The 25020-nt window shown below is 36.3% G+C and overlaps 2 protein-coding genes across 2 annotated transcripts; both read left to right on the top strand.

The window, feature by feature from the left end:
• Positions 1 to 400: 400 nt before the first annotated feature.
• Positions 401 to 6453, top strand: LOC119982884 (oligouridylate-binding protein 1B-like). Its single transcript, XM_038826475.1, has 12 exons — positions 401 to 628; positions 2346 to 2407; positions 2868 to 2970; positions 3137 to 3213; positions 3300 to 3361; positions 3458 to 3545; positions 3695 to 3770; positions 3854 to 3884; positions 4362 to 4481; positions 4662 to 4747; positions 5036 to 5212; positions 5883 to 6453. The coding sequence occupies exons 1-12, from the start codon at positions 524 to 526 to the stop codon at positions 6162 to 6164; spliced, it is 1269 nt and encodes a 422-aa protein (XP_038682403.1). The 5' UTR covers positions 401 to 523; the 3' UTR covers positions 6165 to 6453.
• Positions 6454 to 7299: 846 nt separating this feature from the next.
• LOC119982494 (nuclear pore complex protein NUP107) lies at positions 7300 to 24506 on the top strand. The gene is made up of 24 exons (XM_038825909.1): positions 7300 to 7536; positions 8227 to 8603; positions 9352 to 9421; positions 10780 to 10895; positions 11508 to 11539; positions 11650 to 11775; positions 11884 to 12042; positions 12728 to 12820; positions 12948 to 13115; positions 14386 to 14484; positions 15181 to 15416; positions 15497 to 15554; positions 17077 to 17165; positions 17595 to 17726; positions 18508 to 18630; positions 19725 to 19823; positions 19904 to 20092; positions 20415 to 20586; positions 20699 to 20855; positions 20983 to 21185; positions 21315 to 21456; positions 22377 to 22537; positions 22899 to 23015; positions 24105 to 24506. The coding sequence occupies exons 1-24, from the start codon at positions 7457 to 7459 to the stop codon at positions 24171 to 24173; spliced, it is 3267 nt and encodes a 1088-aa protein (XP_038681837.1). The 5' UTR covers positions 7300 to 7456; the 3' UTR covers positions 24174 to 24506.
• Positions 24507 to 25020: the final 514 nt, after the last annotated feature.

The following is a 25020-nucleotide window of genomic DNA, read 5'->3' as shown; positions in this document are numbered from 1 at the left end:
TGAATTGTAGACTCTAAGGAATTACGGAGTCCCCAAATCCCTCAAAATAAACCAAACAAGGGAATTGTTGATTTCCGCCCTCATCCCACCCTCCAAATACCAACCAAATACCCCATTATTTATTTTTCTCCAAAAAATTTCACACGTAATACAAGTCGAAGATTATCTTGAACGACTCTAATGGGCTCACAATCTTGAAAAGTTAATTGGGCCTAAGAAAACAGGTGTCAAGTATTGGGCTTCAGTTACCATTATCGAAACTCGAAAGGACAATGTGAATGGACTTCTGCATTATAGCAGGCCCAATATCTTCCACGGCGGTTTGTTTCACTAGCATGTAAGTTTATCACTTCCCTCCTCGTATAATAAACCCATCTATAAATACAATCCTTGCAACCACTCATTTTCTCTTCTTCAGAGGCCTCTGTCTCTGTCCTGTGGAAGCTCCATTGCTCTTAACCCTAACAATCACGACTTTCTCGGGAAGACAAACACCCGATTATCCCAGAAAACAAAGGAGAAAATGCAGCACCAGAGGCTGAAGCAGCAGCAGCAACAGGCCTTGATGCAACAAGCACTCCTGCAACAACAGTCCATATATCACCCTGGCCTCCTCGCTCCTCCTCAGGTTCCATTTCCGCTCTCTCTCTCTTTCTTCATCTTCAGATTTCTATTATTGGATGATCGTTGCAATTGAGATTGCTGTTGTGCGTGATTTGTGGTCTTGATTGCCTGTGCTTAAATGTGATGGGATTGTATGAGCTAGGGTTAGCTTCGAGAGGTTTGTATCTTCGGTGTACGAGCTGTTCGTTTTCTGTTAAGCTTGTATCTTGTGGGGACTAATGTTCTCGTAATTGACTGTTAGGTTTTCATACTCGCGTCAAGTTTTTTTTATAATTATTTTATTTTTTTTCTTTTCAATTGAAGAAGCGGAAGGGACTTTAGAATTTCGTTATTGCCAGGGAAGCTTTAGTTGAGAATTGGTATATTATCTTCTAAAGAATGATTTTCGTTTCTCTTTTTTGGCTTATATCATAATGTTACGTGTAAGTTTTTCTGCTTCTGTTTATTGACAAGCTATTGTTCATGTTGCTCCCTAGATAATTGCCACCTAAGCTTCTCTGGCTATGTGAAATTGCCTTTAGATTTATCATGGGATGGTACTCTGGGTTTCTGTCTGAATTTGTGGTGTGTTGCTTGTTGAAAGTGATGATTTCTGCTTCAATAAAATGGGTAGAACTACACTTGTGGTTCTGAATAGTGTAGTTGCGGCCTTGGGCTTTAATATTTCTTCTTTATTTTTAAAATATTTACAGGTAAGTTTTTGTGGGGTTTTGGGGGTATGATTTGAAACTTTGTCCTCCCAGACAAGGTGATGGGGGTGATTTTGCCACTTGATTAAGTTGTGATCTCCACTGTCCACTCTAAAATTTTTTTTTGGTATCATTTTATCATTTTATATAGGCTGAGAGTGCAGGAAAGGAAAGAATAGAAACTCATAATTTCTTCACCGATATCTCATATTAATTTTTGTACAGTGTCGTATTTTCTTAAAGTCATCTTGACTTTTCCGTTCTTTTCAATCAACACTAAATTGCATGTAAAGTGTGTAGGTACTGGGTAGTTTAAATATTGTGGTGATTCTCAATTGACAGTTGCAGTCGATTTTTAAGCACCATAAGCCATAAATTTGTTACTGTCTGTAGTAAAAGTATGTCTATTCCTACTCTTGTCATGGACTTAGCAAACGTAGAATATGCAGGATAACACAATCCTATTCTTTTCACCTATTGATGGGGATTAAATGCACACATGAGTTGTCCTGATTAATTAATGGTCGAGAATTTTCGTCTGCCAGCAATATTTTATAATCTTATTATGGATTCTTCAAAAAGTAATATTGTTATAGATGGACATCGTTGATTTAAAATCATTGCTTCATCCACTCATCTTAAAGTCAGCTACTTGGTGCGAGACTAGTTATAATTAGAAGAGTAGGACTTCTAGTAATAGCACTTGGATTATGGTTATCTGGCTCGGGGCACCTTGTTTTTATCCATATTTGAAGTTTTGAGGTCTGAAAAAGTTGGTTTGGTGTCCAAAACTGGAGGAAATTGATAGTGGCCTTCTTGAGTTTGTCTGCTTTTCCTTAAATCTTGGTGTAAGAGTTAGTATTTTCTTTTCTCCTCCTAATAACTTTTCAGGTTTAGTTGAAACTGGCTCTGGTTTGGGATGACATATTTTACTTGTGTTGGGTTTTCTTTTTGGTGGGAATAGGAGCTTTTATTTTAAATTTTTTTTTTCTTCTTTTATTTTTTTTTTCTTTTCATATTTTTATTTTGCAGATAGAGCCAATTCCAAGTGGAAATCTGCCTCCTGGTTTTGATCCAAGTACTTGTCGCAGTGTGTGAGTGTTTGTCTTGAAATTTCCTTTTTATTTTTGTGTATGTGCTGTATGTTTTTCGGTTTCACTTGCTATTAGCAAATGGCTATGCCACTCCTGCTCGTCTTTCCACTAGTTGATGATGCTGTTATTCTCTTAGCATTTTGGATTAGAAAAGTTTCAATTTACGCTCATCTGTGCTTAATTCTTATAGATCTCATGTATATCATCATTTTAAAAATCATTCAATGGGGTTGCTCGTGCGTCAGTAGCTTTCTAAGGATATTAGCTTAAACATGAAAATTTTTCTTTAAGATTTATACTTATATATGCAACTGGTATAGTGAGTCTATGTGATTGTGTTGTAGATGATAGATTGAACTGTAGATGATTGTAGGAAGATAACTCTTGCCGTCTCCCTGTCTTTCAATAAAATTTAACTTATATTTCATAACGGACCTGATTTATTTTTCTGAAAATGCAGGTATGTGGGAAATATTCATACACAAGTGACTGAACCACTTCTCCAAGAGGTTTTTGCTAGTACTGGTCCTGTTGAAGGGTGTAAGCTTATTAGAAAGGAAAAGGTAGGTTAATGTCTCTTTTTCATAGCTTTTATTGTTTGTCGATTGATTTTGCACTGCTGCAATCTACACCGTAATAACAATGTCTAATCACATTGTGATTACATTTTTAGAAAATGGAGGTTCCTTTTGACATGTTTGACATCTCTGTTGCCTTTACTTTATGCAGTCATCGTATGGATTTATTCACTACTTTGATCGCAGATCAGCTGCCATCGCTATAATGTCTCTCAATGGAAGGCATTTGTGAGTACTACTGAGTACTACTCTTAATGACTTAATAGTGTCCATATTTGAGCTTTCCTCTTTATATGATGCTTTATGATTCACAGATTTGGGCAACCGATCAAGGTTAATTGGGCATATGCCAGCGGTCAGAGGGAAGATACTTCAAGTTAGTTAATCTCCATTTATTGTGAATTTTTTGCTTAAATGCAAGTGTTTTTATTTACTTTCATGTGCAGCATAATATTTTCACTGTCATGTGCAGGTCACTATAACATTTTTGTTGGAGATCTCAGCCCTGAGGTTACTGATGCGACATTATTTGCTTGCTTTTCTGTTTATCCCAGTTGTTCGTAAGGCTCTTCTCTCTGTTTCCTTTATGCTGATAAATATCATCAATATATTCCATTTTAAAATTATTAGGTTGTTATTCTTTATTGTCGTCTTAATATAAGTGTTGCTGTGTTGTGGGTCAACCTTACTTGCCCTTTCCTGTTTTCAGAGATGCAAGGGTTATGTGGGATCAGAAGACAGGGCGTTCGAGAGGCTTCGGGTTTGTTTCTTTTCGAAGCCAACAGGTATCATTTTCTTATAGTTCACATGTCTTTCCTGTGGTAAACTGGTTTCTTTTGATAGATTTTAACATATTTGTTCTGTTCAGGATGCCCAGAGTGCAATAAATGATTTGTCTGGTAAGTTTTCCTCGTGTTTTAAATTTTAATTGCACATGGTAGCTTGCAGAGGTTTGTATATTAGGAATGAAATTGATATAGTAGCCATATGAATAAGCTATAAGAGTTTTTCCCGCCTTCTTTTATCCCATTTGAATTTTATTTCTTGCTTAGTACCTATTGAAGTTAATATATCTGTGGGGAATGAAGTTGTCTAGGTTGTCATTGAAAATAATCCGTAGGATTTTATCCCCCCTTTATCCCGTTCTGAATTTGATCTAATAAATGAAACTTATGATGTTATGTGCTTTTGTTTCTCAAAAACACATGTGATACGCCTTTTGTTGTTTGATTATGTGTATGCTTGATGCTGGTAGTGTATAGAGTAGATCGATGAGGGATGGTGGAGTTGACTAAATAATACGTGTTATGGAAATTGATGGATATATGACTTAAAATCCATATTACATGATTGTAAACTTGTTTTACATCTTTTAGGAAAATGGCTTGGCAGTAGGCAGATTCGATGTAATTGGGCAACAAAAGGAGCTCTTTCAAACGAAGACAAACAAATCTCTAACGCTAAAAGTGTGGTGGAACTAATGAATGGCTCATCAGGTCAGTGGCTTTACGTAACCTGATATTATGGGAGTTATTCATGGTCAATTTCAAATATTTTCTTCTTATTTTTTTAACTTTTTAGTTTTAAAGATGGGATGGAGGATCTAGAACTTTGACAGCTGTTGGAATAGTGAGCTATTTATTGACAAACTTATATTTGCTACATTGCTTGTGCAGAAGACGGTAAGGAGATGATAAACAATGAAGCTCCTGAAAACAATCCTCAATATACTACTGTTTATGTAGGCAATCTTGCTCCAGAGGTAAGAAATGTTCTCCAATTTTATCCTTGGCAATGTTCTCCTCTTGCCCCCTCCCTGCCCATCCCAATTGTAGTCCTGTTTCCTGCCTACTTTGATGTTGAGTGTGGTCAACAGTAATGCTTTCAGTTGGAGGTGAACTGATACAAAATGTTCATGAGGATTGTGTCCCATTTAGTATGTTATATAATAAAATGCTTATTCCTAGTATATGATGTTTTGGAGCTAAAATTTTGTGACTTCTGGGATCATTAATTTTCTAACATTTCATTATGTTTGTTTTATTTGCAGGTAACGCAGCTTGATCTGCATCGCCACTTCTATGCTCTTGGGGCTGGAGTGATTGAGGAGGTCAGGGTTCAGCGTGATAAAGGGTTTGGTTTTGTTAGATACAGTACTCATGCTGAGGCAGCTCTGGCTGTTCAAATGGGCAACACCCATTCAATTCTTTTTGGCAAGCCAATCAAGGTGTGTTATTCTGCTTATCTTATGACGTCGTAGATACATTATTTTTACCCCCACGCAGCACGGGCAACTGCTTTCTCTTTGAGTTTTGTGTGTAGGTACTTGCATATGCCGTATCTGTGCTGGAGTAGATTGCTGATTTAGTTTTTTTAAAATGAATTCCTCATGATTTGTTGAGGCACAAAAAATATAGGGCCAAGCTTTCAAGTAGATTGATCTGCAATAATGCTTATAGCTTCTCCGCCATTCAATTATTTACATGGAGGGAGAGGTTATCCCTGGTCGATGCATCTGTAGCCATAGATTATCAGGACTTTTTTTAGTAAGGTGGACTTAGTAATCGAGAAGCTAATGTCTGTATCAGATATGTTCTAGCATTTCTGCCTTTCTGGTCCGGTAACGTTGGACAATATCAATGACATAGTCAACAGATCCAAGATGTGTCCATACTCCATACCATTAAAGAGATTTTTTTTTGGACAAGTGGTTGGCTTATTAATCCTTGTCTGATTCAAGGAGAATCAGGAGCTGTTGAGTACGAGTAACTTTTGTTTGTGAGTGAAGCTGTATGAGACCTTACTGCTGTTTGTGAGTGAAGCTGTATGAGACCTTACTGCGCTGTGTGATACTTTGAAACTGACTGTTAATTTTTTTTCCTCTTTTGTGCCTGCAGTGTTCCTGGGGTAGCAAGCCAACCCCACCAGGCACAAGTTCAAACCCGCTACCCCCGCCCGCTGCAGCACCTATGCCGGGCATCTCCGCAACTGATCTCTTGGCCTATGAGCGGCAGTTGGCAATGAGCAAGATGGGTGGTGTCCATGCTCTGATGCACCCTCAGGTACAACATCCCCTGAAGCAAGCTGCAATGGGAATGGGTGCTGGAGCCAGCCAGGCAATATATGACGGTGGTTTCCAAAGCGTTGCGGCTGCCCAGAAGCTCATGTACTACCAGTGAAACTACCTCTATCTCCTTTCCTTCCAGGTGTTATTTAAGTTTCAGAAATTTAGGAAGCTTTTTATGTTTTCGTGCTGTCTAGTGGCGATGTTTTGAGCTTATTTATATATAATATACTGAGAAAATGTATGGTTATACGTATTATTATGTATGCATTTCTGTCCGTGTGGGGTTAAGTATCTTCTATCATGTAAGCATTAGTGATTATTGTGAGGGGGGATTGGCTTGTGTAGTATGGATATCTTTTTTGTTTTGAATGTTTAAAAGCATTACCAATTGTCCTCTGTAATAGTTCTATTCCGCGTTATTTGGGAATATATAGGTTTCTTGAACACGCTTGCTTATTTCTTACCATTGTCGTACTGGGAATCGAGCTGTGTAAGAGGAGGACTAGTAGTTTTTTTTTAGTGATTGTGAGTCTGTGACTGTCCTGACTCTTGAGGCGACTTTACTCTCATTCAGGCTTTATCAGGGGAGACTGAGAGAAGCTGTCAGGTAACTATGGGGGGAGAGTCTGGGATGTGGAGTGGCTTCAAAGTGAAACTAATGAGGATGGTTCGCTAGATTTTTGGGGAAGACATGGAAGTGGTAATTGGAATTTTCCCTGCCTTTGTAGTGAGGCTATTAAAGAGGAAATGCAAACCCGCCTCTCAGAAATTGGATATAGCGCAGACTAGCCACGGAGCTTGGATACGGTTTCCCGATCGGAGATCCATGGATCACAGACGGTATCTCCCCATGGCCTTTCGCCTCTTAAAGCGTCCTTCCTTCTCAATGCCCGGGCATCCATCCAATGCATTCTTTTCGATCTTGTACCCCCCGAATGAGGTAGGCTTGCTTCGCATAGGCTACACACGGTGCGGTACACTGAACACCAACGAAATATCGACGAAAAAGAAGAAAACTTATTGCAACTACATAAAAAACCTCTATTTCTAATTATATGCACTCGGTTGATTTATGCCAATACAATGTGGTATAAAATCTAATACTTATGGCCGGATCAATATATAATTAAAGAATTAAAGATTTAGCTTGACAAAAAAAGGAAACCAAAGACGACCATAAAAAAAGCACGAACCGACTAAAACGCTGCGTATCGTTAACCCATATAAACTAAAGAAGTCCTAACGAATGGACGACGACGAGAGTCTCCAGGGTTTTACTCTTCCTCTCCCTTCGAAAACCCAAATCGAAGGTTTTCAAGTTCCCGCGCTCAAGCTAGCCGTCGACGGTTTTAGATCAGAAAGACGTTTGTGATTCTAGGGTTCTGACTTTTCCTTCTCTTCTCGATGGACGTCGAGATGGAAAACTCTCCCAGTTATTTCGACCCTGAAATTCATACAAGCAGAGAACAGTTTCGTCGATGGGGGTACGAAATTCCTGAATTCTCATACTTCTTGTTTTTCTTCAAATCTTTCAGATGCGATGTGCTATAATTTGATTTCACAGGTTTTCAATAGGAAAGAGAAGTGTAATTGTGGATGGCTTGGTTATGTTAAGGTTGCTTATAGCTGAAACTGTTAGCTTTAGGTTAGGTAGTGTTGCTCGTTTTCACAAACAATAATCAACTAGTGAGCTTTTAGGATTGGAAAATTTTCCATAATGCAAAGCTCCATTCTATTTTATCTATTGGTAAAGCAATCTAAATCTGCAGTTTATGTATTTTAAATTTGTGAGGCATGGATAAGAAATTGAGAAATATGACGTATGCTGGAGATCTCTAATATTGGGGAATCTGAGGTGGAAAATAAATATATATTACTTGAAGTGGATGAAACAAAATGAAATCAAGATTAGATTATTGAAAGCGAAATCACTTACAGAGACCTTTAATGTTGGCATATGACATTAATTTTACTTGATCGACTTCAGATGATTTCTAGGATATTGTATTTTCTTATTGTACTTGATTTCATGACATTATGAGAGGGGGTGGTCTTTTTGTGAGCACTTATTGGAACTCCAAATAGGTGCTTGATTCATCGCCATCTTTATTGTACCTGATGTAATGTTAATAATTAGATTTTGCATCGGCATTTTAGAACGTGTGATTGTGCAGGAAAAGGCACTCAACATCAAGCTTATCGCCCCATCAGGAAAGGTCAGCTTCAAAGTTCAATGAAGCTGGGTTATTATATGATGGACAGTCTATTCATAGTCCAACTAATGCTGCTCTTCTGCTTGAGAACATCAAACAAGAAGTTGAGAGCTATGAGGCTGATCATTATGAGGGAACGCCTGCTAGGACATCTGCTTCTAAAAGGAGATCTTCTATTGATAGTCAAGGAATCTTGGAGGCTGATGGTGGTATCGGGTCCTCTCGCCGATTTGGAAGTCAATCGTTGAAAGCTTGTAAGCTAGAGGATGATTCATTTGCTGAAAGTGTGGATACGACCTTTGCTTTGTTTGCATCTCTGCTTGATTCTGCCCTCCAAGGTACTTCAAATAAAACTAGTACTTCAAGAATAACACAGATACATATCTATATATTATCCAAATAACATTTGTCTGTTTGAAGACTACTTTTTGATTAATGTACTCTTTTCTTAAGGTTTGTTATATTTATTGTAGATTTCATCTTATGCTTCCTGAATAAGAGAGAAATCATCAATGTAAATATTGTTTCTTTTTGCTACACCTGGACCATAGTTTCAATAAAGAAAGAGCTATTGTAATTATGATGCGCTGTCAAATTCATCTTGAGTGACCTATTATATGTTCTCTCTGATTGATTGGATGAAGAGTAGAAATGGGGGAATGGGACTCCGTCTTCTTGGATCATGGCCATTGGAGTATCCTTTCCTTCTCACATGACTAGTGAGTTTAATTTAAAGAAAAACGAAGTATGGCATGGTTTTATGATGTTTTGTTATTAGCTAAGCTTATGATAAGTCTCTCTCTATCTCTGGGATGGAGTGCATAATGAAGGGGCTTCTTTCTTTCTTTCTTTCTTTCTCTTTTCCTTAAAATTTTTCTGAATTTTTTTTTGAGGTGATGGTGGCCGCCCAGCTAGAATTTTGATGCAGAGCAGTTATACTTTATTATCCTTGACTTCCTTATACGGCATATTAATCTTGCTTTTCGTGTTGTTATCATGCTTATTGAAGTTTCGTCTTTCCCAAAGCTTGATATAGCATTTCTTTCCATCTGGCTGATTTACACCTTGCTAATTTTTTCCGTGCAGGATTGATGCCATTTCCTGATCTGATTTTAAGATTTGAAAGATCATGTCAGGATATTTCTAAGTCAATCAGGTGTGTCTCATGGCATCCAGAAAATCTTGGGTTATTCATTGCCATCTGTAGTCTTTGTGAAAAATTGTTTGTCAAATTGGTAATCATGTTTGCTTTCCTTTTTAGTAGTGGTGGTTGATACTGTTACTGTTACTGTAACTGTAACAGTGTGGAATTCTGCATTCATTGAGTTATTCTAGAGTTGACATATCATGTCATGGTGGCTCCTTCTGCTTTGGTTCAAGTGGCAATTCTACTTGATTCAAATCCGGAGTCTTTCATATCCTGCTCTTTGTCCATTTTGTATGATGACGATGGGAGGTTTTATGAAATTACAATAATAATAAAGTAGATATCAAGAAGTCCACTGTTTACTTTGGGTTGTGTTAGCAACTGATGTTCAATAAATGTTTCTTCAAGACATCTGTATGGTGATGGTAGAATTAGATATACTAATTTCAGTATCAGCATAAACCAAGGTGCATTTTCTTCCTTCATCACTGCTTAGTTTTTTTTTTCCTGGCATTTTAGAGTCCTAGCATGACAACCCATTCCATAATTAGTTGTGTAGTCTGACCTTTAATTCATTCTGAAGAAGTGCCTTTTACTGCCTAAAATCTCGAAGTTTACCATTGTTCAAATCCAGGCCTAGATTGGAGCATTGATTGTGGCTTGAAAGTTTGGTCGAAGTTTTAAAATTTCTAACTTTGAGATCCTTGGCCAATTTAAAAAAATAGGCTCCTTGATGAATTTTAGTCATTGGTGAGATATGTTGCATTGGTTGCTTGGCAAAATTCAAGGAAGAATAGGATAAGAAACTAGATTATCCGATCAAGAATAGGAGTAGTGCCGATTGGAGATTAGATGTGGAAAAATTGTCTTATGCATGTATAATGTAGGATATTTACATGGGTTGCAAAGAGTAATGAACAATCAATCAAGAGATGCTGAGAAAATAAGAAAGAAAAGAGACCACAAAAAACATGGATGGAAGTATAAGAAAGGACACTGATCTATAGAAGTAATTAAGATTTTAGCTTTAGATAGGTACAAATGGTGAATGATTACTTGGATTCTTACTAATTTCTATTGTTGATTCATGTAGCCAAACCTAAATTGTTTGAGTTGAAGGCTTTGGTGATTATGCTGATTGATTATAAAGATAAATGTGGTATTTTAAAGATGACTTTTTTGTTTTTTTTGGTGTTTCTTTGTTCTCCTCCTGCTTTGTTGTCAGTTACTAAGTTGTGCTGAATGTTTGATCATCATTCAGCATGGTGCTCTTGCTTTTTAATTTATATATTTTTTCTTATGTTTTATCATCAAATTCATTGCCATTATCATTATCAACGAAGGTTATATCCTTTTCTTTTCTATAGATATGGAGCCAACATAAGGCATCGGGTGGTTGAGGACAAATTGATGAGGCAGAGGGCTAAGCTCCTGCTGGATGAGGCTGCTACCTGGTCACTTCTGTGGTACCTATATGGGAAAGGAAATATATCTAGACCCCTCTGCATGTCATCTGCTACATTGTTGTTTTATATTATTTTTTCTAGCACTTTATGATTTTTTTGTTGAACTGTCTCTATGGTTAAGAGATGTTTCATAATGTATGCTTGAAATGCCTATGCCAGTGAGTGCTCACATACCCATACATATACATGAAATGAGTTTTCCCTTCTGTTGGTTAAATTTGTCTCTCCATTCTAATTTTAGTTTGTAAAGCCAGGATTTAGCTAAAAAGTTTATAGTGGCTGTTTAATCTTTTAACACCGTGCATAATGCTAAGGCAGTAATTTTCTTTCTGTATTTCTTTTCTTTATGATATGATAACGTTTGGGTTAAATCAGAATTTTCTCCTTTAACTCTGACTATGTGCAGAATTTTTTGCATTTGTAAAGAAATATTAGTTTTGAGGTCTTGATGCATTTTTTTCGCTTCTCTTTCTTTCTTTTTTTTTTATAAAAAAGTTTTTAAAAAGAAGGTTTTTTTTTAAAAAAATCTTTGGGTGGTTCTGGTGACTAAAAAGTTTACTGTATTGAGCATCAAATTTTACACCTGATGGTTTTACCTTTTTCTTTTTTTTTTTCCAAAAATATTACAGTGACTGAAGAGCCCCCTGAAGAACTAAAACTGGTAACGCATTTAGTTTCATGCTGTTTATCGGACTAGACAAAATTACTGTTTTCTTCATTTGCGAGAATAGAAGATGTGGTTCGTCTTTCAACTTCTTTGATTTATGCCAGTGCCCCTCAACATTGCACTTGGAGGCTTGCCAGTTTGTTGTGAATGACCATACAGCACAATTATGTCTCCGGATTGTTCAGTGGTTGGAAGGATTAGCCTCAAAAACCCTTGATTTGGAAAGGGAGGTGCGTGCATTATTTCATGTGTTTTTTCTAGTCTGCTTAAGACATAGTGAGATCATTACGGTTTGGAAATGAAATTTGTCGGTTATGGATGTATTTTAGTTTCTGTAGGTACGTGGATCTCATGTTGGTACATATTTACCCAACTCAGGAGTTTGGCACCATACACAACGTTTTCTTAAAAGTGGTGCCTCCAGTACCAACACAGTGCACCATTTGGACTTTGATGCTCCAACGCGTGAACATGCTCATCAGCTACCAGATGACAAAGTACTATCGTATAAAACCCTTACAATCTTGTTTTAGTCATTTACTGATCCCTCCTTGACTTCTAGCGCAGTATCTATTCTCTTCTTTGGTGATTATTTGGAGTGTCATTATAAATTTGGTTCATTTAAAGAACATTTGAGTTCCGAGTGGGGAATGTGAATGACTACCAAAAAATACTAGAAAAAGTGTGACTGTTCCTTGGACTTATTGACTTATTGCTTCCATGTGCCAGGATGATCAACCCTTTCCATGTCATAACTTTATCTGTAACATGCTAGTTTCTTTTTCTCGCTCTTTAATTTCTTTGTGATTGAGCCTGATGGTTGCTTACTCGCTTGGCTACATGTCTTGGAATTGTTATAGTAAAATTTTGATTTATTGCTTTCCGGCATATGAACTACCTGTGTGAAGCACAGAGTTTCCATGATGATATGTTATGTAGAAGTTGAAGGGTTGTAAAGGCTCAACGGTTTAACTGAGTAGGAAGGGGAGATCATGCATGACAGTAACAATTGGGCATCTATTTATATTGTAATTTGTAAAGTGTTCCAAGTCTTGTTGTTTGTGCTTGCATTCTTTCAAACAATGGCTGTTGAAGTATTATAGACCATGTTGGAGCATGTCTATAAATGTTTCTGAATGATCTGTGCATGGTAGATGCTGCAGTAATGATTTATCATGACAGAAACAAGATGAATCGATTTTGGAGGATGTCTGGATTCTTTTAAGAGCTGGAAGATTGGAAGAGGCATGCAACCTCTGCCGGTCTGCTGGACAGGTATGCTTTGTTTTTTGAATGGTAAGATTTTTATCAAGGCACCAAGGTCGACAGGTATGTAAAACTCTGTAGTTTCTTGAGGTGAACATTTATTTCCTCATTCTGATATTTGCCTTCATTTTGGCAGCCATGGAGAGCAGCAACCTTGTGCTGTTTTGGTGGGTTTGATCTATCTCCTTCTGTTGAAGCCCTTGTTAAGAATGGGAAAAATAGAGTTCTGCAATCCATTGAACTCGAAACTGGCATCGGTCACCAGTGGCAACTCTGGAAATGGGCTTCTTTTTGTGCATCAGAGGTAAGGTTTAAAGTCCAAACTAAGACTAGGTTCTGTTTTCTTTTGAAGAAGGTAAAAGCAAAAATGCGATTGAAGGGCAACATGGATATGATGACCCATTCACAAAGTAGTAACAAGAAAATGAAATTCGGGGAAAATTTTCTGTCTATATTGCTATGTTAGAATACTGAGAACAAAATTTAAATGACCAAGTATCGCCAAAAGGGGAAAAGCTTTCCATTAGTAAGGCTGCTCACATCTCTTTTCTCCCGACTCTGCTTGCACCATAGGAGCCTTGTGAGTGGAAGTTGCTTACTTTAACTTTTGATATTTACCAACTACCACTATACAGACGTTGATGTCTCTGCTTCTTTGAAGGCCCTCTTGTTCCCCTCTTTCAGAACTATCTACTAATCTTTAAAGAAATGGAAGCTTGACTTGACACTCTTTCCATCCTCTTTCGCTATGTTTATAATTCCAACCCTCAGTTTCCATTTCTCCTTGGACCACCTCTCACCCACAAAATAGTCACATCATACGAAACACCATGCCAATATCCCATAACTTCTTTGTTATCTATGCAAATCAGAGCCACCTTGGTGGGGACGCTAGGCTTCCAAATTTCTTTTAAAGGAAAAATCTCCCCCCCCCACTATAAGCTTTTAATGTGAGAATTTTATAGTAACAGGTTATTAAATTTGAGTAAATTAATATACCTTCCATTCCAGACCAAAATTGTCTTGAAAGCATAATGCCTCACCAAATTTTATTTAACTGTAGCTTATTTATATACACGCAAGGGAATAAGAGAAGAAAACTTACTTTTAATGATTAAAACCATACCACACATCATTCCAAAAGTTCCCCATTTTGCAATCCCAACCATAAAATGAACAAAAGTGTGCCATTCCCGCCATTTATGCCTTTTTTTAAAAACTTGTTCAACAAAACATATCTTATCTCTACTTGTTAATTGCTGTTTTTAGGCAGCAGATACTATAAGACAACATTTTGTATTTCAGTTATCAATAAAGTAGTCTACTACTCCAAGATGATATACCAAACTGGAATATGGATCTTATTTGTATATTATCTCTTTTTAGTTCTTATTTGGAACTTGTTCTGTAGGCAAATCCCACCCTTTTACATTATATCATTATTGGTTGCTAGTTTTCAATCAATATGTGGTTGATTCATTCGCCAGACCAATGCAGTTCATAGGAACTTAGTATTTTGCAGAAGTTTATGTAGTCACTTGTAACTAAAATTTTTCCCTCTCTTTATTTTGAAGAAAATTGCAGAACAGGATGGAGGGAAATATGAGGCTGCTGTGTATGCAGCCCAATGTAGCAACTTAAAGCGCATGCTTCCTATCTGCACTGACTGGGAGGTGAATCATTTCATTCTTCATGCAATTTCCTTCTCATGAAACTCTATCAAAAGCTTATATTCGTTTGTTATCTCCATGCACCATCTTTGTTTTACCGCTCTCCTTGTGAAATTCAATTATTTATAGCCTTTATTCAAAAAGCACTCATTATATAAGTTTGACTCTCAAATCTCAATAGTTTGTTTATGCCATTGGACATCTTTTATATATGAATGAAGCAGAAATATTTAGATGGCTTTCAGTATGACTTGTGAAGTACTTTTTAAATGGCTGTTGAAAGGGCATCAGTAAAGAGGAAAATTGTTAAAGATAATTAGTGCCAGATGTTGTGATTGTAATACAGTAAAACTGTTAATATTTGGGCCTAAGATTCCTGACTATTTAGTCAATAGGCTATCTCTGGATAATCATGCATCCCACTGATGTACAATTGTTTAATTGTTGATGAGACGATGTTTATCGTTTAAGGCAGTTCCTTATCATAAAATGCTTTCATCTTCTTTTTGCAGTTTAGTTTTTATGAGATTTCTTCTACTTCTTGATGTGAAGTAGGAACTCTTATGAAATGTAACTCTAGAGCGTGGGCTTCTTTGTCACTTCAGTTGACACAATACTTGAGTTTTACCTGCACCGTCACTATTGAAATTTGCGACTTAGTTGAACTTTGTTTTTCCAATCTGCTTGAACATTGTTCAGTCAGCTTGCTGGGCAATTGCGAAGTCGTGGCTTGATGTTCAAGTGGATTTAGAACTAGCCCGTTCACAACCTGGGAGAATGCAACAGATTGAAAGCTATGCAAATGGTATGAATGAAAGCGGAGGAAATGTTGATAGTACAACTCAGCCTTCAGTTGGGCCAGAGAACTGGCCACTGCAAGTTCTGAACCAACAACCACAGCAACTTTCGTCTCTACTTCAGAAACTACATTCGGGGTATTTATGCTATTTGAATATCATGGCATCTTCTCATATCGCTAATCAATAATGTTTATTATATCTTTATTGTCTAACAGCGATATGGTTCATGAAGCTGTTACTCGAGGATGCAAGGAGCAGCAACGCCAAATTGAGGTTCATCTCATGAGAATTTCAGGGGTTTTTTTGGTCTTATTTGATTTTTAATTCACTTTGCTAATATGATTTTTCATTTCTAAGAATGCCAATGATGGCCTATCTATCTTTATAGAAACATGTAGTTTTTCTTTGGTTGTTTGACAATTGACATGATGACCAAACTTCATAGCTGTTATTATTTGTGGTCTTGAAATGGGGGGAGCCCGTTCCTGTTTATGGGTCTCAATGCATGCTTATGTTGCTATTTAAAATTTTGTGCCAAATGTAGTTTGTTAGATGCATCATCATCTGAGCAAGAGGATACATTCTCCGAAAAAGTGGTGGCCTGCGACAATGCCGCTGGTCATCTACTAGTCTTAGTTATTGTGCGTTTACTATGCCTTATTATTCTTGTGTCTATGTATGTGTTTTCACCCCAGTATAAGAAAATGAGTTTTCCTTTTACTAACAACTTTGGTTGCCCCCTTCTAATAATACACATTGCTTGACAGATGAATCTTATGTCAGGGGATACATCTCATGAGAATTTCAGGGGTTTTTTTGGTCTTATTTGATTTTTAATTCACTTTGCTAATATGATTTTTCATTTCTAAGAATGCCAATGATGGCCTATCTATCTTTATAGAAATATGTAGTTTTTCTTTGGTTGTTTGACAATTGACATGATGACCAAACTTCATAGCTGTTATTATTTGTGGTCTTGAAATGGGGGGAGCCCGTTCCTGTTTATGGGTCTCAATGCATGCTTATGTTGCTATTTAAAATTTTGTGCCAAATGTAGTTTGTTAGATGCATCATCATCTGAGCAAGAGGATACATTCTCCGAAAAAGTGGTGGCCTGCGACAATGCCGCTGGTCATCTACTAGTCTTAGTTATTGTGCGTTTACTATGCCTTATTATTCTTGTGTCTATGTATGTGTTTTCACCCCAGTATAAGAAAATGAGTTTTCCTTTTACTAACAACTTTGGTTGCCCCCTTCTAATAATACACATTGCTTGACAGATGAATCTTATGTCAGGGGATACATCTCATGAGAATTTCAGGGGTTTTTTTGGTCTTATTTGATTTTTAATTCACTTTGCTAATATGATTTTTCATTTCTAAGAATGCCAATGATGGCCTATCTATCTTTATAGAAACATGTAGTTTTTCTTTGGTTGTTTGACAATTGACATGATGACCAAACTTCATAGCTGTTATTATTTGTGGTCTTGAAATGGGGGGAGCCCGTTCCTGTTTATGGGTCTCAATGCATGCTTATGTTGCTATTTAAAATTTTGTGCCAAATGTAGTTTGTTAGATGCATCATCATCTGAGCAAGAGGATACATTCTCCGAAAAAGTGGTGGCCTGCGACAATGCCGCTGGTCATCTACTAGTCTTAGTTATTGTGCGTTTACTATGCCTTATTATTCTTGTGTCTATGTATGTGTTTTCTCACCCCAGTATAAGAAAATGAGTTTTCCTTTTACTAACAAATTTGGTTGCCCCCTTCTAATAATACACATTGCTTGACAGATGAATCTTATGTCAGGGGATATACCAAATATGCTGGACCTTATATGGTCATGGATTGCACCTTCGGAGGATGATCAAGATGTCTTCAGGTAATTTTTTTCAGTTGCCTACATCTGGCGAGTATTTGTTTTGTTTTTCTAGCAACAGATCAGCTTTTGTAAGCTTACTCTTGCACTATTGTAATGTATTTATTGGTTTCCATCTTTTGGCTTTTTCCTAAATTTTGGTGAACTAATAACAATGGGATGCATATGTTATCATCACTTGAAAGCCTTCTTTTCTGAAGTGGAACTATCTTATCAATCTTATGTCATCAACAGTTTTACATAAAAGGACAATCTTTAGATGAGTTTCTGAAAGTTGATGGCACCAAGAAAAAACATTACAGTAATGGGGTCGATTTAATTGTTCTTCTAATGATTTTTCCTTACATGCAGTTGTTCACTGAGGGTGTTTCTTTTATTTTTATTAGTATGGGTCATTGCTGTAATGTTAAGTGGACATCCTGTTCCTCTCAGGCCCCATGGAGATCCTCAGATGATTCGATTTGGTGCACACTTGGTGCTTGTTCTTAGATATTTACTAGCCGATCAAATGAAGGATCTATTTAAAGAGAAACTTGTGACTATTGGTGACCTCATTCTACGCATGTAAGTATTTGTCAATTTTAGGATTTGTATGCTATTCATAAATCGAGTTGTTGGCGTTAATTTTTGAACTCACTTATGGTTACTCGCAATCGTTATTTTCACAAAAGCTCCTTGTCATAAAATGATAGGATGGTATATTATTTAATCTAGTTGTATATGTAAGGATCCTCTGGTTGAAAGTTCGTGTATAATTTCTGAATATTTGGATTGCAATTCATTGAAAAAGATACCCGCACTTGTAAAACAGAAGGCAGATAAAAGGTTTATTTGAGAAAACTTCATAAATAATAGACGATACTGTTGGCTGACAAAGAAGCTGAATTGGACTAGTGTATGAATATTGGATAGGCTCTCTACAGTCATATTGTGGCTTTCTGGGTATTGTCATAATTTTCTTAGATGAATTGGTATAGATTGTGTCTAGTAATTATATCTGGTCTTGTTTTTCCTTCCCTTTTCTTTTGTAGTTTTCTTGTCAACCTTTTCTCTTTGCTCTCTTACCCTTAAGGCCTTAATGAAGTTACTTTTGCATTCGAAACAAATCATTTGACTAATGTATATAAATTATAAATTTACTGAATATTATGATACACACTGCAGTACAATATTCAAAAATCAGGAAACTGTCATGCTATGATATGGAAGTCAACTATACTTATGGTTTTACTGCGCTATGGGATCCATAAGCATGCTCATTTGTAATTTGCTCCTGATTTTCTTGTTTCACTTAGCCTAATTCTCTTCTGCCATTTATACTCTCAATTGTTGAGTCTAATTTCAGGTATGCAATGTTTTTATTTTCAAAGCAACATGAGGAATTGGTTGGGATTTATGCTTCTCAACTTGAACGTCACCGTTGCATAGATCTCTTTGTGCACATGATGGAATTAAGGCTAAATAGCAGGTGACATAGGCTTCTTATTTGAGGTTTTGGGCTCTTTTAATGTCCTGCTAATTAATTACTAACTATACAGCTTTCTTGTCCAATTGGTTACCTAAAATGAGTAAAAACTTCTTTTAGGCAACTCTTTTTCATTTTTGTAGCTTCCAATGGGTTACCTAAACCCTTACCTATTTTAGACTTTTACTTTTTGGTAACTCAAATTTGGGGTATGGCTCTTGTTACCCAAATCAACTTTAATAATTTTTATTCATTATTTCTCTCTCTTCCTTGTACATCTTCTTTTGTTTAAAAAAACCAACTATTTTCAATAAGTTGTTGCATAAATAATTTTTATTTTTCTAAATAAAAAATTTCGAAATAATATAAAAAATTCATTTAGAATATATATTAATTTTATTTTGAAATAAATGTACAAATGATGATATTAAAATTACTTTAAAATTATGTGCATTTGTAATAATACATTAAAGTTGAAGGTATTTAAAGGTAGTTATGTTGGAAAATATTAAAATATTTGATGTGATGTTAAAATGGGGTATGTGGTTGGAAGGGTGTTAGGAAACTGGTAACCTAAAACAGCTTTTAACTTAAGATAGGGGACACTCTGTACTCAAAATAAGTAACAGGGTTGGACATGCTATTAGTGTTCCAAATCTCACCTACGTGTGTATGTTTAGATGTGATATAGCTTGAAGTATATAATATTTCTGTGTGCTTCATGTCTTTCTAAGCCCGTAACAAGCCTTTTTGTTGTAATATGGTCACTAGGGCAATGGTCTTACAAAGGAATCTTTATGACTTAAAGCTCAGAACAAGTTGATCTGTTGAAAAGTTGAGGGCTTGTGAGCATGGAGTCTGTAGATTCTGAAAGTGCTCTTGTAGTCAATAATAATACATGCAAAGCATATCCAAGTGAATGGGAAAGTTAAATGATTTTTAACCTAGGGTATCACCATATTGCTTATTTGCTACTGAAATTTGAACATGGGAATTGATGTGAAAGCTGCTATTCTTTTACCTCATTTACTGTCATTGATGTTTTGAGTGCTAACTTACTGTTTTATTTTCTTCACCCCCTCCGCCTGACTATATAGCGTGCATGTCAAGCATAAAATCTTTGTTTCTGCTCTGGAGTACTTGCCATTTTCTCCAGGGGATGATTCAAAAGGCAGTTTTGAGGAAATAATGGAGAGGTATTTTTGTGGGGATTAGCCATTCTAATTTTGCAATTTTTAGCATACAATTTTTGTGTTAATCTTATCATTTCTAACAGGGTTTTGTCAAGATCTCGAGATATCAAGGTTGGAAAGTATGACAAGTCATCAGATGTTGTAGAGCAGCATCGGTTGCAGAGTCTTGAAAAATCTATGGTCATCCAGTGGATGTGCTTTACACCACCCTCGACGATTGCTGATGTTGAAGATGTTAGTGCTAAACTTTTTTTGCGAGCGTTAATACACAGGTATTCTTTTACTTTGCTAAACTTCTTTTGAGAGCATTAATACACGTTTTTTTTTTTAATTTTTATTACTGTTATTTATGAATTATTCGGGTTGGTTAATAAATTACTAATTAGAATAACTTATTCACCAACCCCAAATAATACATCAGTAACATAAATTTTTATAGAACTATAAATTTCTTTTGATTTTTCCTTTCTGTTACTGTCAAGATGCATACCTGTGCAGTTCTTGTTAGTAATTTATTCTCATGATTTTTTCTTGCATTCAATGTTTCTTTTGATTTTCTTGATTTTAAAAATCTTATCGTTGTTTCTTCCACAGCAATTTATTGTTCAGGGAGTTTGCCCTGATTTCTATGTGGAGAGTGCCAGCTCTGCCGATAGGTGCACATGCATTACTTAGATATCTTGCCGAGCCTTTGAAACAGTTTTCAGAAAATCCTCGGACTTATGAGAATTACATTTCTGAAAATCTAAAGGAGTTTGAAAACTGGGTATGCTTCTTTTTTAATCTCTGTATTGCATGGCTTTCTAACTTGATAACCTATCTATGAAGTCATATTTTTGTCAAATTATATGTACTAATGACCATACTTATACAAATAGAGGGAGTACTACTCCTGTGATGCTACCTATCGCAACTGGCTCCAAACAGAATTGGAGAATGCGGAGGTTTCTCCTGTTGATATCTCGTTGGAGGAAAAACAAAGAGCCATTGCTGCTGCCAAAGAAGCACTAAATTCATCTTTGTCACTACTTATGCGTAAGTCAAGTCATCATTTTTCTTACTGCAGCAGGAAACTGGCACAAGAAGATTTTGTAATTGTCAAGCATCAGTTTTCCGATGGGTTGGATTTAATAATACAGCATCTTTTGAAATCTCACAACAGGAAAAGAAAATCCTTGGTTGGCTTCTGTTGAAGAGCTAATTTATGAACCAGTGGAGGATTTGTTTCTTGAATTGCATGCCACTGAGATGCTCTGTCTTCCTTCTGGTGAATGTCTGAGTCCTGATGCCAACTTGTGCACTGCTTTAACGAGTGCACTTTACTATTCAGTGGATGAGGAAGTTGTGTTATCTCGCCAATTAACGGTAAATCATCATCAGTGATAAAGTTTGTTTTTTTCCCCCTCCCCTTCTTTCGGTTTTAAATCTAAGCATTTTGTTTCGTTTCTTCTCTGTTCTATGATTGTTGATGATTTTTTTTAATTTCATTCGCAGGTGAATGTTACTATTTCAACAAGGGACAATTACTGCGTTGAGGTTGTGCTTCGCTGTTTGGCAGTAGAGAATGATGGACTTGGGTCACATGAGCTCGGGGATGGTGGTCTTCTTGCTACTGTTTTGGCAGCTGGTTTGAAGGGTAGGGAGCTTTAATAAAGCTACTTTTAAAGCATACTTTCATAGCATTTCAGTTTAATTTGTGCTGCAAAGAAACATCATAATGAAGAAAGGATATCCATGATTTTCCATTCAAAAAAACTGAATAATTAACCAACTGCAAAATTGTTTATAAGCTTTACAGTAGTTAATATTTATTGAAAACTCCAAATTTTACTTTGCAAAAAATTTTTGAGTCTTGTCTATGTAGACTAGTATACTGTTTATGAGTTGTCGGATTTGTAAATTCTTAAAACATGACGTCAACTGAGATTGTTAGGTTGCCTAAATTCCAACAAAACTTACCAAACAAATGGGAAACCAGACATTGAGGTTGATCAAGTTGGGGGTGGTGTTTCTTGATTTTAGCAAACATTTTAGGACTCCCATTCAAAAAAAATAAAGCAGCATTTTGGCAAGTTTTTTTTTTTCTCCATCAAACTATGCTGTTATAAATATTGTATTGATTTAAACCCCTATTTTCTAAGATTGGGTTGGGTTGAAGTCTGTAAATTTTTTTTAAAAAAAAAACAACTCTAACCTTGGTATATGTTAAGAACTATGAAATCTTGATGAACCTAAGAAGCCCAGTTTAGGTCAAGATATTTTTTCCGTATTGTCCGTTATATAAGGTTTGTGAACACTGAACAGCCCTAGCAGGTGCCTTTTTTTACGCTTCGTTTCTTTGGGGGTGAATGTCATTATGCATATGACAAGATTCACTAATATATATGGAAATTAATATGTTGTCCCCCGCCCTCCCAATGGTGCATAAGAAATACGAAAACATTTATTTCTTTATCATAATTTTGTGTTTCTAGAGGGAACAATGATGTAAAACAGGTGAACTAATACAGACAATGGTGCTATTTTCAACCATGCTTATTCAAATCTGTAATGCAGGAGAGCTTGTCCGATTCCAAGCTGGCGTTACAATGGAGATATCTCGATTAGATGCTTGGTATTCTAACAAAGATGGATCCTTTGAGGGGCCTGCAACGTATGTTGTGCGAGGTCTTTGTCGTAGGTGTTGTATTCCAGAACTCATACTTCGATGTATGCAGGTGAGAGCTATTTCATTATGTCGAGTGTTGTAAAATAATAAAAAAAAAATTATTCTTCGGGAAGTGGCGAATCCTGAGTTTGAATTCACCTCCTGCCTTATTGAATTGAATGTGGTAGTGCATGTTGGGGCCTTGCAAATGATGGTTTATGGTTGGCTCGCATGTGGCAGACTGTTAGAGTAATCTGTATCTTTTATTTGTTAATAAATAAAAAATTCAGCCTTCCTAAAGCTTAAGCTTTTGGGAGAGGTGATTTTTTGATGTTTTCCTCTTCATTTGGAGAATGTTCTCTGTTTGATTGCAGAGTACTTTAATTACTCTCGCATTACAGTTTATATTTCTGTCTTTGACTCACTTTCAGGTTACTGTTTCACTAATTGAGTCTGGCAGTCCACCTGAAAGCCATGATGAGTTAATTGAAATGGTGGCTTGCCCTGAAACGGGGTTTTTCCACTTGTTCAGTCAGCAACAGTTGCAGGTAATAGGTTTATTTCTGCACCATTTTGTGGAAAGAAATATATTTCCAGCCTGGGGGTTGTGGCTTTTACCCATAGTGGACGTAATTGAATTCCTTTCAGCTCTTGTACTTTCTCTCTATTAATTTTTGCATATTTCAGTATTATACTGTCTTCTTCCTGTTCGGTATATAGCTTTCAGGATATTGGTGGACTATTTGCATTGCATTGCCAGGAACTTGATGTGACAAGTGAAAGTGTTTTGTCTTGTGGCCTTTACTTTTAGGCTTTTAGCAAACGATGAGAATGATATTACTTTCATGTTTAAAATTTTTTGGCCACCATTAAGGTGGGATGTTTACATGTATACTAATGTTTACAATTGCTGCCTGCTAAATACTCATTGAAGTTATGTTTTGGAGCTTGTTTGTTTAGGCCAAGAGAGATGAACTGTTTTCTCTGCATCATCTGGCTTTTTCGGAAAAAAAGGCAGTCCAGTTACCACAGCTGTTAAAGCAAGAGCAAAAGTTGGTTCCTTTGAGACGATTGATTGCGCAAAAAACTTGCGGTGTCTTTTGAGTTTCAGTAAAACATATTTTCTGGATTCTGAATCTTTTGAACATAGATCGATTCGACTTAGCTCCTTACGTTGTCATCTTCATCCCTTAGATAGAGGGCATCTTTTATGATCCATCGCTTTAATTATGTGGCTCATCTTGTTTTGAAGTGTAGTAAGTATTTGGATCTGCTCTTTTCTGTGGGTTGCTTATACAGAGGTTGGAAGTTTAAATATAGCATTAACCGTACCTCATTAAAGAAAAATGCAAAGTTTTTAGTGCGTGCGGCAGGCTGTCCCACCTTAATTTTGATCTTCTAGCATGCGGCAGGCTACATAACTGATGCTTGTTTATTTTGATCAAGTTGTGTAGTTGTCAGTTTGGGATTACTTATGTTTTGTTAAGTTAATTGTTTCTAATAATTTCTTTAATTTAATCAAATTTTCGGAATAGATCTCCTCTTTGCTTCCCTTTTCTCTGCATTTGTGAGTTCTTGCCCAAAGTTGATACTATTAGATTCAGCTAACAACTGTTCAACTACTATTTCATTTTCAGGAACTTCTATTATTCGAGAGAGAATATGCAATATGTAAGATGGAGATTCAGGAGGAACGTTTTTCATGATTAAACTGTAATCATGAATACTGTTTTGGGTATTTCTCTAGCACAATCTCTTGAATTTGTATTATTGGTAATGGTTAGGTCTCGTGTTCGACAATAGATCCTTAATTTTTTTTTCTTCTTGCCTTTTGTTTTTGACGTTTGCAGTCTTAATTGCCTATGCATTTGTTAATTTGATTTTTGATGAGGGCAGATAGATTATCTTTTTATGGTTGTGTCTGCCTGTACCTCCAGAGTAGTCGGTCAGAAGCTGCTAGTTTATGTCCATTTGGTTTGTTTTATGTTTTCTGTTTCTTGTATTTTCTATTTTATGACCTAACTTCTTTTTTTTTTTCCATTTTCTATTTTCAAGTGATTTTCTGTTTCTCGTGTTTTCTAAAATGATCAATCAAACGTGTTTTTCAGAGTTATGAAAACAGAAAATGAATGTAAAACAAGCATACCAAATAGACTATGATCGGTGTTTTGGGAAATTGACTGGGGGGAGAGAATTCAACCCATAACTTGATCGTTTAGGGTAGTCGGTCTCGACTTCTGAATTACAAGTCTACACCAAGTCGCAATTGAAAAAAGAAGTCTTACCTTAGCTTTTGCTATATTTTTATTGGATTTAGGAATTTGCATTTTCCACCCCTTCCCCAGTAAAGTAACCCAGGATTTCTTCCAACGTGGCAAGGACCTTCAGGATAAGATTCTACGGGGTATTTTCCTTGCGGTATGCATAGATTTAAATAAGAAATTTGGTTAGAAGACAAAAACATGCAAATCTACTAACCATGATAAAAGTAGGGAAGGAAATAAATGCATTCTTCTCGAATCTATCTTTAACAAGAAAATCATACCTTTTTTC

This window comes from Tripterygium wilfordii, chromosome 17 (genome assembly GCF_013401445.1).
Source record: "Tripterygium wilfordii isolate XIE 37 chromosome 17, ASM1340144v1, whole genome shotgun sequence".
NCBI lineage: Eukaryota > Viridiplantae > Streptophyta > Magnoliopsida > Celastrales > Celastraceae > Tripterygium > Tripterygium wilfordii.
The sequence above is the reverse complement of the archived record's forward strand: the minus strand, read 5'-3'. Positions and strand labels throughout refer to the sequence as shown.

Excerpts from the sequence above, each read along its gene's own strand:
- LOC119982884 (XM_038826475.1), top strand. The coding sequence starts at position 524 with ATGCAGCACCAGAGGCTGAAGCAGCAGCAGCAACAGGCCTTGATGCAA. Across the intron at positions 3,362-3,457 it reads TCAGAGGGAAGATACTTCAA|GTCACTATAACATTTTTGTT; the intron begins GTTAGTTAATCT and ends TGTCATGTGCAG. Across the intron at positions 5,213-5,882 it reads TTTTTGGCAAGCCAATCAAG|TGTTCCTGGGGTAGCAAGCC; the intron begins GTGTGTTATTCT and ends TTGTGCCTGCAG.
- LOC119982494 (XM_038825909.1), top strand. The coding sequence starts at position 7,457 with ATGGACGTCGAGATGGAAAACTCTCCCAGTTATTTCGACCCTGAAATT. Across the intron at positions 7,537-8,226 it reads GAACAGTTTCGTCGATGGGG|GAAAAGGCACTCAACATCAA; the intron begins GTACGAAATTCC and ends GTGATTGTGCAG. Across the intron at positions 14,485-15,180 it reads CTATCTGCACTGACTGGGAG|TCAGCTTGCTGGGCAATTGC; the intron begins GTGAATCATTTC and ends AACATTGTTCAG.